The sequence below is a fragment of the Panulirus ornatus genome, chromosome 32 (assembly GCF_036320965.1).
Source record: "Panulirus ornatus isolate Po-2019 chromosome 32, ASM3632096v1, whole genome shotgun sequence".
NCBI classification, from domain to species: Eukaryota; Metazoa; Arthropoda; class Malacostraca; order Decapoda; family Palinuridae; genus Panulirus; species Panulirus ornatus.
Genome location: NC_092255.1, coordinates 4192864 through 4209015, shown reverse-complemented (window position 1 = coordinate 4209015; position 16152 = coordinate 4192864). Strand labels below are relative to the sequence as shown.

The following is a 16152-nucleotide window of genomic DNA, read 5'->3' as shown; positions in this document are numbered from 1 at the left end:
TCCTCACACAAGGCGGCAACGGCGACTCCGCCTCCTCCTCCTCCTCCTCACACGGTCACTCACTCAGAGATTTTAATGAAGAAATCCCGGGGACGCGGAACGGGTCATTAAAATCCTCCCACCCGACGACGTCTGGCAACCCCCGGGCCGCCCGCCCAGCCCGGAATGTGGCGAATTACCATCAAATAATGTCTTTATTATGGCCTCACTACTGCTTTATTTATCCTATCCCTGGTCTGTTTTACTCGGTTCTTTATTGTCTGTTTATTCTAGCACATATCTCTTAATGTCATCCCGTCTTTAATGTTTTATATTTATATATATTTACTCTTGTTTATTGTCTGTTTATTTTAGTATTTTTATTTTATTTAACCCCGTCTTTAATGTTACATATATATGTATTCTTCTTTATTATCTGTTTATTTTTTCTTGTCATGTATTTACTTCTGGTCTTTATTTACCAATCGCACTCAAATCTTTATTATTTATTTACATTAATGATCCCTCGACTGTGTATTTTATTCATTATTTTGTATTTACATCTTTCCCGTTTATTCTTGAATTCCTTCTGTAATTTATTCGCTTATTATTTATTCATTTCTTTATCATATGTAACTCGTTCTCCTATGTATACAATTGTCTCGTAATTCTTCGAGTTAATTTTGGTCTTAGTTACATATATACTCTCTGTTTTCCTGTCATATATATATATATATATATATATATATATATATATATATATATATATATATATATATATATATATATATTCGATGTTTCATATATTTATACTTGTTTTGACGTTTTCCTCTACGTATTTGATCAATATATATATATATATATATATATATATATATATATATATATATATATATATATATATATATATTGCCTCGTAAAGTGTATGTAGAAAAATAGGTCGAGTATTGGAACGCAGTCGACGGATTCCCAACGCCAGAATTCAGGTCTGAACTCTTGGAGTGTTCTGAAAACTCCTGTAGTTCAAAATACCTCCGTAAACCCACTTGATTTAAAGGCCTTCCGGGCGTTATATTGGAGGAAGAGAACATGGCTTATCTCTGTAGTTGATGGGAGGAGATAATAGGCCGCCTCGCTGGCAACTCCCTCGTAGGATCGCTCAGTTAAATTTGAACAAGGGGCTCCTTGGCGGCGGCGGCCATTGGTCGCGCGATAACGAACGGATGTAGACCTTCCTGGAAGAAGAAGAAGAACCTTTTGGGTCCTCCCCCGATGGTCTATTGTCGGGCGGCCAAGACAACGTCGGGGCGAATGAGGCGACTCACCCTTCCTGGGAAACAAAAGAAATTTGGCGCGAAAATAAAAGGTGTTGGGGACGGCAGAGTTGCCAGTTGGTCGTGACTCGTTTAATTATCTCGAGTATTCTTAGAGTTCTCTTTATATATATATATATATATATATATATATATATATATATATATATATATATATATATATATATATATATATATAAACGGTAGCAGATAATTTAGATAATTACGTCCTTAATTTCAATGGCGGGTTTCCTGCTTTAGCTTCCGAGATTTAGCTGCCAAGGTGTCTTTAGGTCGAGTGTCCAACCTCGTATTGAATGTAGCTTTATAGCTGTCCTTCTGGCCTCAGCTGTGGCCTCTTAGCTGTCCCTCTGGCCTCAGCTGTGGCCTCTTAGCTATCCTTCCGGCCTCATTATGGCCTCTTAGCTGTACCTCTGGCCTCAGCTGTGGCCACTTAGCTGTACCTGAGGCCTCACCTGTGGCCTTGTAGCTGTACCTCTGGCCTCACCTGTGGCCTCTTAGCTGTCTTTTTGGCCTACTGTGGCCTCTTAGCTGTCCCTCTGGCCTACTGTGGCCTCTGAGCCGTCCTTCTGGCCTCAGCTGTGGCCACTTGGCTGTCCTCTGCTTCATGTGTTCGTCTGAGTCCCTAGCTTCGATGGTAGAATGAAAGTCAGTAATTAACACATTATTTTCCCTCCCTTTATCCACAGTTCGAAGGTTGCTACAAGGCTTACTCTCGACTGGAGAATTTGAAGACACACCTTCGATCCCACACAGGGGAGAAGCCGTATATGTGTGAGTTCCCCGGGTGTTCCAAAGCCTTCTCGAACGCTTCGGACAGAGCCAAGCACCAGAACCGAACACACTCGAACGAGGTAAGTCTCCCTTTTACTGTCTATATTACCCTCCCTTACCGTCTACAAGTTACCCTCCCTTACTGTCCATGAGTTAGCCTCCCTTACCGTCTACAAGTTACCCTCCCTTACTGTCCATGAGTTAGCCTCCCTTACCGTCTACAAGTTACCCTCCCTTACCGTCTGTAAGTTAGCCTCCCTTACCGTCTACAAGTTAGTCTCCCTTACTGTCCATGAGTTACCCTCCCTTACCGTCTGCAAGTTACCCGCCCTTACTGTCCATGAGTTACCCTCCCTTACCGTCTGCAAGTTACCCTCCCATACTGTCCATGAGTTACCCTCCCTTACCGTCTACAAGTTACCCTCCCTTACTGTCCATGAGTTAGCCTCCCTTACCGTCTACAAGTTAGTCTCCCTTACTGTCCATGAGTTAGCCTCCCTTACCGTCTACAAGTTAGTCTCCCTTACTGTCCATGAGTTAGCCTCCCTTACCGTCTACAAGTTAGTCTCCCTTACTGTCCATGAGTTGGCCTCCCTTACCGTCTGCAAGTTACCCTCCCTTACTGTCCATGAGTTAGGCTCCCTTACCGTCTACAAGTTACCCTCCCTTACTGTCCATGAGTTAGCCTCCCTTACCGTCTACAAGTTAGTCTCCCTTACTGTCCATGAGTTAGCCTCCCTTACCGTCTACAAGTTAGTCTCCCTTACTGTCCATGAGTTAGCCTCCCTTACCGTCTGCAAGTTACCCTCCCTTACTGTCCATGAGTTAGCCTCCCTTACCGTCTACAAGTTACCCTCCCTTACTGTCCATGAGTTACCCTTCCTTACCGTCTGCAAGTTACCCTCCCTTACTGTCCATGAGTTAGCCTCCCTTACCGTCTACAAGTTAGTCTCCCTTACCGTCAACATAGTCATGTTATAGGGAGAAGGGAGTGTGACATATTTTTATCTCATGCATTGATTATCTCCCTTGATAGGCACAGAGGTATGATGGCCCTTGGCCTTTTTGAAGCACTGTGTCACACAGGGTCTTTGACCTGACCTTTGAGAGGGAGGATAAGGTCAAAGGTCAAGTCTTTGACGACCCCCAAAAGGGGGTGACCTTACCTTTGGTGCTATTAAGGCCCCCCCTCCCCCCAAATAACCCTTGTGAGACACAGAACCTTCTAGAACCTTCGGTGGTTATCAAGTGGAAGATGTCATTAAAATAAGAAAATTAGACTCATTAAAAACAAAGATTTTGTTTGCCTTGCCAAGAAATACGTTCCTCAAATTGTTGTTTGCATTTATCATGATTGTCTGCACATTTCTACAGTGTTAGTATCTGCATGAACTGTGATTAATTGGTTCACATTGGGAAGGCTAAACCACACTGGGGAAGGGTCACACTGGGGAAGGGCTGAACCACATTACAGAGGGTTAGGCCACACTAGAGAGGACTAGGCCACACTAGAGAGCACTAGGCCACACTAGGGAAGGGCTAGGCCATACTAGGGAAGGGCTAGGCCACACTAGAGAGGGCTAGACCACACTGTGAAAGGTTAGACCACACTGTGAAAGGTTAGACCACACTAGGGAAGAAATGGGCCACACTGGGGAGAGGGCTAGACTACACTGGGGGAAGAGATGGGCCACACTGGAGAGGCCTGGCCTACACTGGGAAAGGGTAGATCACACTGGGAAAGACATGGGCCACCCTGGAGAGGGCTAGACCACACTGGGGGAAGGGTAGACCACACTGGGGAAGAGATGGGCACCTGTTGGAGGGGGCTAGACCACGATGGGGAAGGGTGGGTCACAGTGGGGAGGACTAGGTCACACTGGTGAAGAATTGGGCCACACTGAAGAGGGACTAGAACACGCTAGAGGGGGATGGGCCACACTGGGGATGAAGTATGACATAATAGAGAGGGATGGGCCACACTAGGGATGTACTAAGACACATTATATATATATATATATATATATATATATATATATATATATATATATATATATATATATATATATATATATATATATATTCCTATGAGTGTGTAATAATCACATCATCAGGGGACACAAGAAATATAAGTCAGTTGATATACAAAGAAGAGACGAAGCTAGGACGCCAGTTAGTAAACATACGACTGTCTAAGGCAGACAACGAGCGTATCATAAACTTATCATTTTACAAATTTTATCAACAATAAAGCTATCTAATTTGTATAGACCACCACTAATATAAAGATTATAATTCTCTGTGTATTTAATGATAAAAGATTCATTGATATTTCTCTTGGTACTGGAGTTATAGAGTTAATAACTGAGATGGCATTACTCCAGTCAATACAATGATCATAGTTTTTAACATGATTAAACAAGGCATTGGATTCTTGTCCCGTTCTTATACTATATTTATGTTGCTTAAATCTAACAGAAAGATCCTTACCAGTCTGTAAACAATTCCCCTTCTGGTCCACATAATAAGTTTATGATACGCTCGTTGTCTGTCTTGTCCAATTGTTTACAAAGAAGTTTTATATCAACTGATTTATATTTCTTGTGTCCCCTGATGTGATTATTAAACGAAAGTGCACTTGGCAACTTATCCCGTTTCATTTCCCCCGTAGACAGGTAGGAATATATATTTATTTATAGTAAGGTTGTTAGTGAAAGAGTGTAGAGAGGCATTTGGACGAGATTTGCATTGAGAGGGTGAAGGCATGTACAGAGCATCAGATTGGGGAAGAGCAGTGCGGTTTCAGAAGTGGTAGAGGATGTGTGGATCAGGTGTTTGCTTTGAAGAATGTATGTGAGAAATACTTAGAAAAGCAAATGGATTTGTATGTAGCATTTATGGATCTGGAGAAGGCATATGATAGAGTTGATAGAGATGCTCTGTGGAAGGTATTAAGAATATATGGTGTGGGAGGCAAGTTGTTAGAAGCAGTGAAAAGTTTTTATCGAGGATGTAAGGCATGTGTACGTGTAGGAAGAGAGGAAAGTGATTGGTTCTCAGTGAATGTAGGTTTGCGGCAGGGGTGTGTGATGTCTCCATGGTTGTTTAATTTGTTTATGGATGGGGTTGTTAGGGAGGTAAATGCAAGAGTTTTGGAAAGAGGGGCAAGTATGAAGTCTGTTGGGGATGAGAGAGCTTGGGAAGTGAGTCAGTTGTTGTTCGCTGATGATACAGCGCTGGTGGCTGATTCATGTGAGAAACTGCAGAAGCTGGTGACTGAGTTTGGTAAAGTGTGTGGAAGAAGAAAGTTAAGAGTAAATGTGAATAAGAGCAAGGTTATTAGGTACAGTAGGGTTGAGGGTCAAGTCAATTGGGAGGTGAGTTTGAATGGAGAAAAACTGGAGGAAGTGAAGTGTTTTAGATATCTGGGAGTGGATCTGGCAGCGGATGGAACCATGGAAGCGGAAGTGGATCATAGGGTGGGAGAGGGGGCGAAAATCCTGGGAGCCTTGAAGAATGTGTGGAAGGCGAGAACATTATCTCGGAGAGCAAAAATGGGTGCTTGAAGGAATAGTGGTTCCAACAATGTTGTATGGTTGTGAGGTGTGGGCTATAGATAGAGTTGCGAGGGGGAGGGTGGATGTGTTGGAAATGAGATGTTTGAGGACAATATGTGGTATGGGGGTGGTTTTACCAAGTAAGTAATGAAAGGGTAAGAGAGAGGAGTGGAAATAAAAAGAGCGTGGTTGAGAGAGCAGAAAAGGGTGTGTTGAAATGGTTTGGTCACATGGAGAGAAAGAGTGAGGAAAGATTGACAAAGAGGATTTATGTGTCAGAGGTGGAGGGAAGAACGAGAAGCTGGGGACCAAATTGGAGGGGGAAAGATGGAGTGAATAAGATTTTAAGTGATCGGGGCCTGAACATACAGGAGGGTGAAAGACATGCAAGGAATAGAGTGAATTGGAATGATATGGTATACTGGGGCTGACATGCTGTCAGTAGATTGAACCAGGGCATGGAAAGTTCTGTGGGGCCTGGATATGGAAAGGGAACTGCAGTTTTGGTGCATTACACATGACAGCTAGAGACTGAGTGTGAACTAATGTGGCCTTTGTTGTTTGTTTTCCTGGCGCTACCTCGCCTGAGGTGGGGGATGCTATTTCATGTTTGGCAGGGTGGCAAGGGAAATGGATAAAGGTAGTAAATATGAATATATACATTTGTGTATATGTATTATCCCTGGGGATTGGGGAGAAAGAATACTTCCCACGTATTCCCTGCGTGTCGTAGAAGGTGACTAAAAGGGAAGGGAGTGGGGGGCTGGAAATCCTCCCCTCTCATTTTTTTTTAATTTTTCCAAAAGAAGGAACAGAGAAGGGGGCCAGGTGAGGATATTCCCTCAAAGGCCCAGTCCTCTGTTCTTAACGCTACCTCGCTGATGTGGGAAATGGCGAATAGTATGAAGGAAGGAAGGAAGGTATATATGTACATATGTATGTGCATATGTAGGTATACATTGAAATGTGTATATGCATGTATTGGCATTTATGTACATACATGTGTATGTGGGTGGGTTGGGCCATTCCTCATGGTTTTCCTTGTGCCACCTCACTAATGTGGGAGATGGCGATTAAGTATAATAAAATACTAACTTGTAAAGGTTTTCAGAGAGGAAGAGAGGATGTTGGGTGAAGAGAGTGGTGAGAGTAAGTGAGCTTGGGAAGGAGACTTGTGTGTGAGGAAGTACAGGGAGAGATTGAGGGTAGAATGGAAAAAGGTGAGAGCAAATGATGTGAGGGGAGTGGGGGAGGAATGGGATGTATTTAGGGAAACAGTGATAACTTGCACAAAAGATGCCTGTGTCATGAGAAAGTTGTGAGGTGGGCAGATTAGGAAGGGTAGTGAATGGTGGGATGAAGAAGTAAGATTGTTAGTGAAAGAGAAGAGAGAGGCGTTTGGACAATTTTAGCAGGGAAGTATTGCAAATGACTGGGAGATGTATAAAAGAAAAAGGCAGGAGGTCAAGAGAAAGGTGGAAGAGGTGAAAAAGAGGGCAAATGAGAGTTGGGGTGAGAGAGTATCATTAAATTTTAGGGAGGATAAAAAGATGTTTTGGAAGGAGGTAAATAGAGTGCACAAGACAAGAGAACAAATGGGAACATTAGAGGAGGGGGCTAATAGGGAGGTAATAACAAGTAGTGGTGAAGTGAGAAGGAGATGGAGTGAGTATTCTGAAGGTTTGTTTAATGTTTTTGATGATGAAGTGGCAGATACAGGGTGTTTTGGTCAAGGTGGTGTGCAAGGTGAGAGTTTCAGGGAGAATGGTTTGGTGAACAGAGAAGTAGTGAAAGCCTTGCAGAAGATGAAAGCCAGCAAGGCAGCAGGTTTGGATGGTATTGCTGTGAAATTTATTAAAATAGGAGGGGGACTGTTGTTGACTGTTTGGTAAGGATATTCACTGTATGTATGGTTCTTGTAGAATTGCCTGAGAATTGGCAGAATGCATGCATAGTGCCATTGTACAAAGGCAAAGGGGTAAAGGTGAGTGTTAAAATTACAGAGGTATAAGTTTGTTGAGTATTCCTTGGAAATTATATGGGAGGGTATTGATTGAGAGGGTGAAGGCATGTACAGAGCATCAGATTGGGGAAGAGCAGTGTGGTTTCAGAAGTGGTAGAGGATGCATGGATCAGGTGTTTGCTTTGAAGAATGTATGTGGGAAAGACTTGGAAAAACTGATGGATTTATATGTAGCATTTATGGATCTGGAGAAGGCATATGATAGAGTTGATAGAGATGCTCTGTGGAAGGTATTAAGAGTATATGGTGTGGGAGGTAAGTTGCTAGAAACAGTGAAAAGTTTTTATCAAGTATGAAAGGCATGTGCACAGGTAGGAAAAGAGGAAAGTGATTGGTTCCCAGTAAATTTTGGTTTGCGGCAGGGATGCGTGATATCTCCATGGTTGTTTAATTTGTTTATTGATGGGGTTGTTAGGGAGGTGAATGCAAGAGTTTTGGAGAGAGGGGCTAGTATGCAGTCTTGTGGATGAGAGGGCTTGGAAGTGAGTCCGTTGTTGTTTGCTAAAAGATGATACAGCGCTGGTGGCTGATTCAGGTGAGAAGCTGCAGAAGCTGGTGACTGAGTTTGGTAAAGTGTGTGAAAGAAGAAAGCTGAGAATAAATGTAGATAAGAGCAAGGTCATTAAGTTCAGTAGGGTTGAGAGACAAGTTAATTGGGAAGTAAGTTTGAATGGAGAAAATGTTTTAGATATCTGGGAGTGATTTGGCAGTGGATGGAACCATGGAACCGGAAGTGAGTCACAGGGTGGGGGAGGGGGCAAAGGTTCTTGGAGCGTTGAAGAATGTGTGGAAGGCGAGAACATTGTCTCAGAGAGCAAAAATGGGTATGTTTGAAGGGATAGTGGTTCCAACAATGTTATATGGTTGCAAGGTGTGGGCTATAGATAGGGTTGTGTAGAGGAGGGTGGATGTGTTGGAAATTAGATGTTTGAGGACAGTATGTGGAGCAAGGTGGTTTGATCAAGTAAGTAATGAAAGGGTAAGAGAGATGTGTGGTAATAAAAAGAGTGTGGTTGAGAGAGCAGAAGAGGGTGTATTAAAATGGTTTGGTCATATAGAGAGAATGAGTGAGGAAAGATTGACAAAGAGGATATATGTGTCAGAGTTGGAGTGAATGAGGAGAGGTGGGAGACCAAACTAGAGGTGGAAGGATGGGGTGAAAAAGATTTTGAGCGATCAGGGCCTGAAGATACAGGAGGGTGAAAGGCGTGCAAGGAACAGAGTGAATTGGAACAATGCGGTATACCAGGATCAACGTGCTGTCAGTGGATTGATCCAGGACATGTGAAGTTTCTGGGGTATACCATGGAAAGTTTTGTGGGCCCTGGATGTGGAAAGGGAGCTGTGGTTTCGGTGCTTTACACATAACAGCTAGAGACTGAGTGTGAACAAATGTGGCCTTTATTGTCTTTTCCTAGGTGCCATTTCATGTGTGGCAGGGTGGCGATAGGAATGGATGAAGGCAGCAAGTATGAATATGTACGTGGGTATATATGTATATGTCTGTGTATGTATATGTATGCATACATTGAAATGTATATGTATGTATATGTGCATGTGTGGGCATGTATGTATATACATGTGTATGTGGGTGGGTAGGGCCTTTCTTTCATCTGTTTCCTCATGCTACCTCGCTAACGCAGGAGACAGCGACAAAGTATAATAAATATATATATTTATATTTTTTTTCATACTATTCGCCATTTCCTATGTTGGCGAGGTAGCGTTAAGAACAGAGGGCTAGGCCTCTGAGGGAACATCCCCACCCGGCTTCCCCTCCGTTCCCTCTTTTGGAAAACTAAAAAAAAAAAAAGATGGGAGGATTTCCAGACCCTCGCTCCCTCCCTTTTAGTTGCCTTCTACGACACACAGGGAATACGTGGGAAGTATTCTTTCTCCCCTATCCCTAGGGATATATATATATATATATATATATATATATATATATATATATATATATATATATATATATATATATATATATATATATATGGATATGGACTAGGACACACTAGAGAGAGCTGTATCACACTGGGGATGGACTAGGACTCACTAGAGAGGGCTGGACCACACTGAAGTTGGGCTAGGACACACCAGATAGGGGTGGGCCACACAGGGGATGGAAGAAGACACACTTTGGGTGGCTAGACCTCGTTCTGGAGGCTATGGGCACATTTGGAGGGGTTGGGTCACACATGGAAGGCTCAGGGTTATACATGGTGGGGGTTGGGTCACACATGGAAGGGTTGGGTCATGCATGGAAGGCTTGGGGTCACACATGGAAGGGGTTGGGTCACACATGGAAGGCTCGGGGTCACTCGTGAAGGGGTTGGGTCACACATGGAAGGTACAGGTCACAAATGGAAGGCATGGGGTTACACATGGAAGGCTCGGGGTCACACATGGAGGGGTAGGGTCAAACATGGAAGGCTCGGGGTCACTTATGGAGGGGTTGGGTCACATGGATGGCTCGGGGTAACACATGGAGGGGTTGGGTCACATCAGACATGGGAGGCAGTATAGGGTGGGTGGTAGGAAGTATTGTGGGAGCATTGGTGTGGGCATGACATATGGGGGTGGGTGTGACAGTGGGGGATGGGCTTGACTTGGCTTTTTTTTTTTTTTTTTTTTTTTTTTTTCTTAATGGCCAGAAATATCGGCATGGCCTGCATGGTGGGCATGGTTTTCAGTGGTGGGCTTGGCATTGAGTGGAGGATGAGATCTTGAAGGGTAAGCAGAACCTTGAGTGTTGGGCACACGCCTCTTTCTGAGTGGTGGGTCCGAGGAAGGCTCTATATATACTTTATATGCTGCCACCGTTACCCATAATGTCCCCACAAGAGGGGCCTCAGATCCTCAGAAAGACCCCCTCAGCAAAGGGGGCCGGGGTTGGGGGGGGGGGGGACATGAGGCCTTTGGTCTGTGCAAACAAACTCCAGGTCCTCAGGTTCCCACATAGACACCCCCAGGTCCACACACAAGACCTGAACTTCCCCAGATTCCAGGTGTTGATGTGCAGTGTGTTTTAACTCCCTGTTGCAGCATTCACATGTTAGCTCTACATTACAGAAGAATCTAATACTTAATTTCTTTTCTTTCCTATCCAGCGACGGATGGACTGGTATGTTCTTTATCCTTGTAAGGTTGTTGAAGCATTTCTTCTAATGCCTTTGACTGTGTATAAATGTGTTCTTTTAGTCTGAAGAATTATTCTATTCACCCTTTTTTTGGAGGGGGTGTTCCTTACCTATGTGTGGGAGGAGTTACTTTATCTTTCCACCATGGATCTCTCCATGTGTAATTGCTTTCCCTGTTTTCCTTCCTCTTCTGTCTACATGAGTTGGGGTATCTTTAGATCTGTGTTCCTAAATGTAGTTACACTGTTGTACGAGATCTGTCCTGTAATCTGATGCCTTCTGTTCCTTATCTGTGTAAAGGTGTCCTGTGTTCTGTCCTTTTATGTCAGGTTGTGTCAATGGCTCTGTGTCAGTGTCACCTGTGGCTGTTTTTCTTGTCACCTTAAAACTTATGTATAATCATATGCAGTCAGTAGTTATATTATATGTGGCTCTGTCTATTCTTTGTGCCTCTATAACTTGTGTGTAAAGTCTGGTAATGTCTGTTGGTCCGTTCCCTCTGTGTCTGTGATTTATCTCTCAATATTTTCTCAGATATCTTGTGGCTTTTTACCCACTTTCTTGTCGTACCTCTATTTCCCCATTTGTTTCTGCTTTCCACATGTTTGTTTGTAACGTGTGCTTGTTTGGCTGTTTTCCATGTTGTGTTTGGAATTATCTACATGTTTCTATGTCTTGTGTGTCCATGACTTACTTCAGTTCTGTTCCATTTGTTATTGGTTTAATAGGACTTACCTCAATTCTTTAATTTTTTTATTTCATTATCTCATTATCTGCTGCTGTTTTGTGTTTATGCTTCGTAATGTGGCTCTATTGAGAGAGATTCTGGCTCATCAGTTCAGTAATAATTAATCATTATTCACTTGGTTGTGTCAAATGTTAGTCACATTTTGATATTCAGTTATGACTTAGGTAAAGTCGCTTGATATGCTAATTTATGTGGTATGGAAGGTTAATTGGTTGACATGTTTTGCTGTTAGCTCACTCTTCAAAAAATTGCCTGCAATACACAAACCCATTTATTTACCTTTTTTTTTCTCTGAGCATGTTACATAATTAGCTCAAGGTTTTTGAAGATAAAAATTGCAAGAATTTCTCTAATTTTTCAACAAGACAGATTATTATTCATTAATAGAATTCTCAAGTCTTAAATAAAAAGATGGCATTTAATTGTTCATACAAACTTAATGTTTGATGTATGTATAAGTCATTGGAAAAGCTAGTCGAAATGGTAAAGAGTGAATTGTGTTGAAGTATTATGAAGTAAACTCAGACTGTCTTATGAAAATAATCCATAAAGAACTGAAGGAATAGCTGTAATACTGTGTGTTAAATGTAACAATTAGTAATAGCTGTAACACCGTATCTTGATTGCTTCCAGAAACCATATGTCTGCAAGGCTCCCGGATGCACAAAGCGCTACACTGACCCATCCTCACTCCGTAAGCATGTCAAGACAGTGCACGGAGCAGACTTCTATGCTTCCAAGAAACACAAAGGCAATGACCACCCGAGTGCCAACTCAGGAGGAGGTGGGGGAGGGAAGGATGGAGGGGCCGCCCACCCAGAGGGCTCCCCTCACTCTGATGGAGGGAAAGGTGGTTCCCTCTCCAGCCCCTCTGTCAAGTCTGAAGTGAGTCTCACATTTTCGTATTTCTGATACTTTGAAAAAGTGAAAAAAAACAGTAAATGCAATATAGAAATGTTTGTTGTAGGTATATAGTTAAAACATTTATGATCCTCACAAATTAACTAGTGTAGGTCTATAGTTAACATATATTTGATATTGTTACAAATTAATCAGTGTAGGTTCGTATTGAAATATATTTGATACTGTTACTAAATTGATCATTGGCTTTCTGCAGGAGCCAACATCCCCAGGTCAGGAACACAGCCCCAACATGGACACAGTGACGGTCGGGGGTGCGACCCCCATGGACCAAAGCCGCCTCTTAGATGGCCCTATCAGTGATAACAACATCACTACAACGGGAGGTTATGAAAGTGTCTTGGAGCGGGAGGAAGTGTGGGATGCTGTTGAGGATGACTTGGATGCCAGTGTCGACCTACCAGTTGGAGTGGCAGCCCTCCATGACTTAGAAGGTTCAGTCGGAGGCCAAGTCAACCTTCAGGAACGGAACCTACGAAATAGATTGAAAAATCGCTTGCAGGCGAAGGGTTTGGCCAATATTCTGCCAAACATCCCAATTGGGCCAAGGCGTAGTACGAGCAGTGGCGTGGGAGAGCTATCACAGCGCATTACGGACCTCAAGATGAACGGACCACAACAAGTCCGCAAGAATCTCATTGACCTCCAGTTCCGGCCGGGGCAAACCATGTTGCACACCAACAGACGAGACTCAAACTCAACCGTCAGCACGTACTATGGAAGCATGCGAAGTGATTCCTCGCTGCATCCTAACAGCAGGAGATCCAGTGAAGTCTCGCAAGTCTCAGGGGCATCAATGGGTCGGCAAAACATGGTCCCCTCACCATATGACCCGATATCCTTGGGTTCTTCCCGTCGTTCCTCAGAAAACTCGAACTTCAACATGGCAGGGATTGCCCAGTCCATGAGCTCTCATCTGGCCAAACTTCAGAGACGTGCTATGGCGACCAGTGAACTTTACAACACATCAAATCTTGTCGTCCAGGTAACTTATGATTTCTCTCTTACCAGTTGTTTTATAGTCGATATATTACTTGTAGCCCTCGGTCCATATGCAAGTCCTGTGTTCATATGCAAGAGACAATTGCACTCTTTACCATTTCTCAAATGATAATATTTATATTTTTATATTTATTATACTTTGTCGCTGTCTCCCGTGTTAGCGAGGTAGCGCAAGGAAACAGACGAAAGAATGGCCCAACCCACCCACATCCACATGTACATACATACACATCCACACACGCACATATACATACCTATACATTTCAACGTATATATATATATATATATATATATATATATATATATATATATATATATATATATATATGGATTGCAGTGGAATTTATTAAAAAAGGGGGTGACTGTATTGTTGACTGGTTGGTAAGGTTATTTAATGTATGTATGACTCATGGTGAGGTGCCTGAGGATTGGCGGAATGCGTGCATAGTGCCACTGTACAAAGGCAAAGGGGATAAGAGTGAGTGCTCAAATTACAGAGGTATAAGTTTGTTGAGTATTCCTGGTAAATTATATGGGAGGATATTGATTGAGAGGGTGAAGGCATGTACAGAGCATCAGATTGGGGCAGAGCAGTGTGGTTTCAGAAGTGGTAGAGGATGTGTGGATCAGGTGTTTGCTTTGAAGAATGTATGTGAGAAATACTTAGAAAAGCAAATGGATTTGTATGTAGCATTTATGGATCTGGAGAAGGCATATGATAGAGTTGATAGAGATGCTCTGTGGAAGGTATTAATAATATATGGTGTGGGAGGCAAGTTGTTAGAAGCAGTGAAAAGTTTTTATCGAGGATGTAAGGCATGTGTACGTGTAGGAAGGGAGGAAAGTGATTGGTTCTCAGTGAATGTAGGTTTGCGCCAGGGGTGTGTGATGTCTCCATGACTGTTTAATTTGTTTATGGATGGGGTTGTTAGGGAGGTGAATGCAAGAGTTTTGGAAAGAGGGGCAAGTATGAAGTCTGTTGGGGATGAGAGAGCTTGGGAAGTGAGTCAGTTGTTGTTCGCTGATGATACAGCGCTGGTGGCTGATTCATGTGAGAAACTGCAGAAGCTGGTGACTGAGTTTGGTAAAGTGTGTGAAAGAAGAAAGTTAAGAGTAAATGTGAATAAGAGCAAGGTTATTAGGTACAGTAGGGTTGAGGGTCAAGTCAATTGGGAGGTGAGTTTGAATGGAGAAAAACTGGAGGAAGTGAAGTCTTTTAGATATCTGGGAGTGGATCTGGCAGCAGATGGAACCATGGAAGCGGAAGTGGATCATAGGGTGGGGGAGGGGGCGAAAATTCTGGGAGCCTTGAAGAATGTGTGGAAGTCGAGAACATTATCTCGGAAAGCAAAAATGGGTATGTTTGAAGGAATAGTGGTTCCAACAATGTTGCATGGTTGCGAGAGGTGGGCTATGGATAGAGTTGTGCGCAGGAGGATGGATGTGCTGGAAATGAGATGTTTGAGGACAATATGTGGTGTGAGGTGGTTTGATCGAGTAAGTAACGTAAGGGTAAGAGAGATGTGTGGAAATAAAATGAGCGTGGTTGAGAGAGCAGAAGAGGGTGTTTTGAAATGGTTCGGGCACATGGAGAGAATGAGTGAGGAAAGATTGACCAAGAGAATATATGTGTCGGAGGTGGAGGGAACGAGGAGAAGAGGGAAACCAAATTGGAGGTGGAAAGATGGAGTGAAAAAGATTTTGTGTGATCGGGGCCTGAACATGCAGGAGGGTGAAAGGAGGGCAAGGAATAGAGTGAATTGGAGCGATGTGGTATACCGGGGTTGACGTGCTGTCAGTGGATTGAATCAAGGCATGTGAAGCGTCTGGGGTAAACCATGGAAGGCTGTGTAGGTATGTATATTTGCGTGTGTGGACGTATGTATATACATGTGTATGGGGGTGGGTTGGGCCATTTCTTTCGTCTGTTTCCTTGCGCTACCTTGCAAACGCGGGAGAAAGCAACAAAGCAAAAAAAAAAAAAAAAAAAAAAAAAATATGGATTTGTATGTAGCATTTATGGATCTGGAGAAGGCATATGATAGAGTTGATAGAGATGCTCTGTGGAAGGTATTAAGAATATATGGTGTGGGAGGCAGGTTGTTAGAAGCAGTGAAAAGTTTTTATCGAGGATGTAAGGCATGTGTACGTGTAGGAAGAGAGGAAAGTGATTGGTTCTCAGTGAATGTAGGTTTGCGGCAGGGGTGTGTGATGTCTCCATGGTTGTTTAATTTGTTTATGGATGGGGTTGTTAGGGAGGTAAATGCAAGAGTTTTGGAAAGAGGGGCAAGTATGAAGTCTGTTGGGGATGAGAGCTTGGGAAGTGAGTCAGTTGTTGTTCGCTGATGATACAGCGCTGGTGGCTGATTCATGTGAGAAACTGCAGAAGCTGGTGACTGAGTTTGGTAAAGTGTGTGGAAGAAGAAAGTTAAGAGTAAATGTGAATAAGAGCAAGGTTATTAGGTACAGTAGGGTTGAGGGTCAAGTCAATTGGGAGGTGAGTTTGAACGGAGAAAAACTGGAGGAAGTGAAGTGTTTTAGATATCTGGGAGTGGATCTGGCAGCGGATGGAACCATGGAAGCGGAAGTGGATCATAGGGTGGGGGAGGGGGCGAAAATTCTGGGGGCCTTGAAGAATGTGTGGAAGTCGAGAACATTATCTCGGAAAGCAAAAATA

At 43.1% G+C, this 16152-nt stretch overlaps 1 protein-coding gene across 1 annotated transcript in view; it reads left to right on the top strand.

Moving 5' to 3' along the window:
• The window catches only part of ci (cubitus interruptus), a 141330-nt gene that overhangs the window by 104259 nt on the left and 20919 nt on the right, over window positions 1–16152 (top strand). Inside the window, exons 7-9 of the mRNA XM_071680877.1 lie at window positions 2003–2167; window positions 12186–12437; window positions 12670–13458. Of these exons, the coding sequence (XP_071536978.1) occupies window positions 2003–2167; window positions 12186–12437; window positions 12670–13458 (1206 nt within the window). The remainder of the gene's footprint in view (window positions 1–2002; window positions 2168–12185; window positions 12438–12669; window positions 13459–16152) is intronic.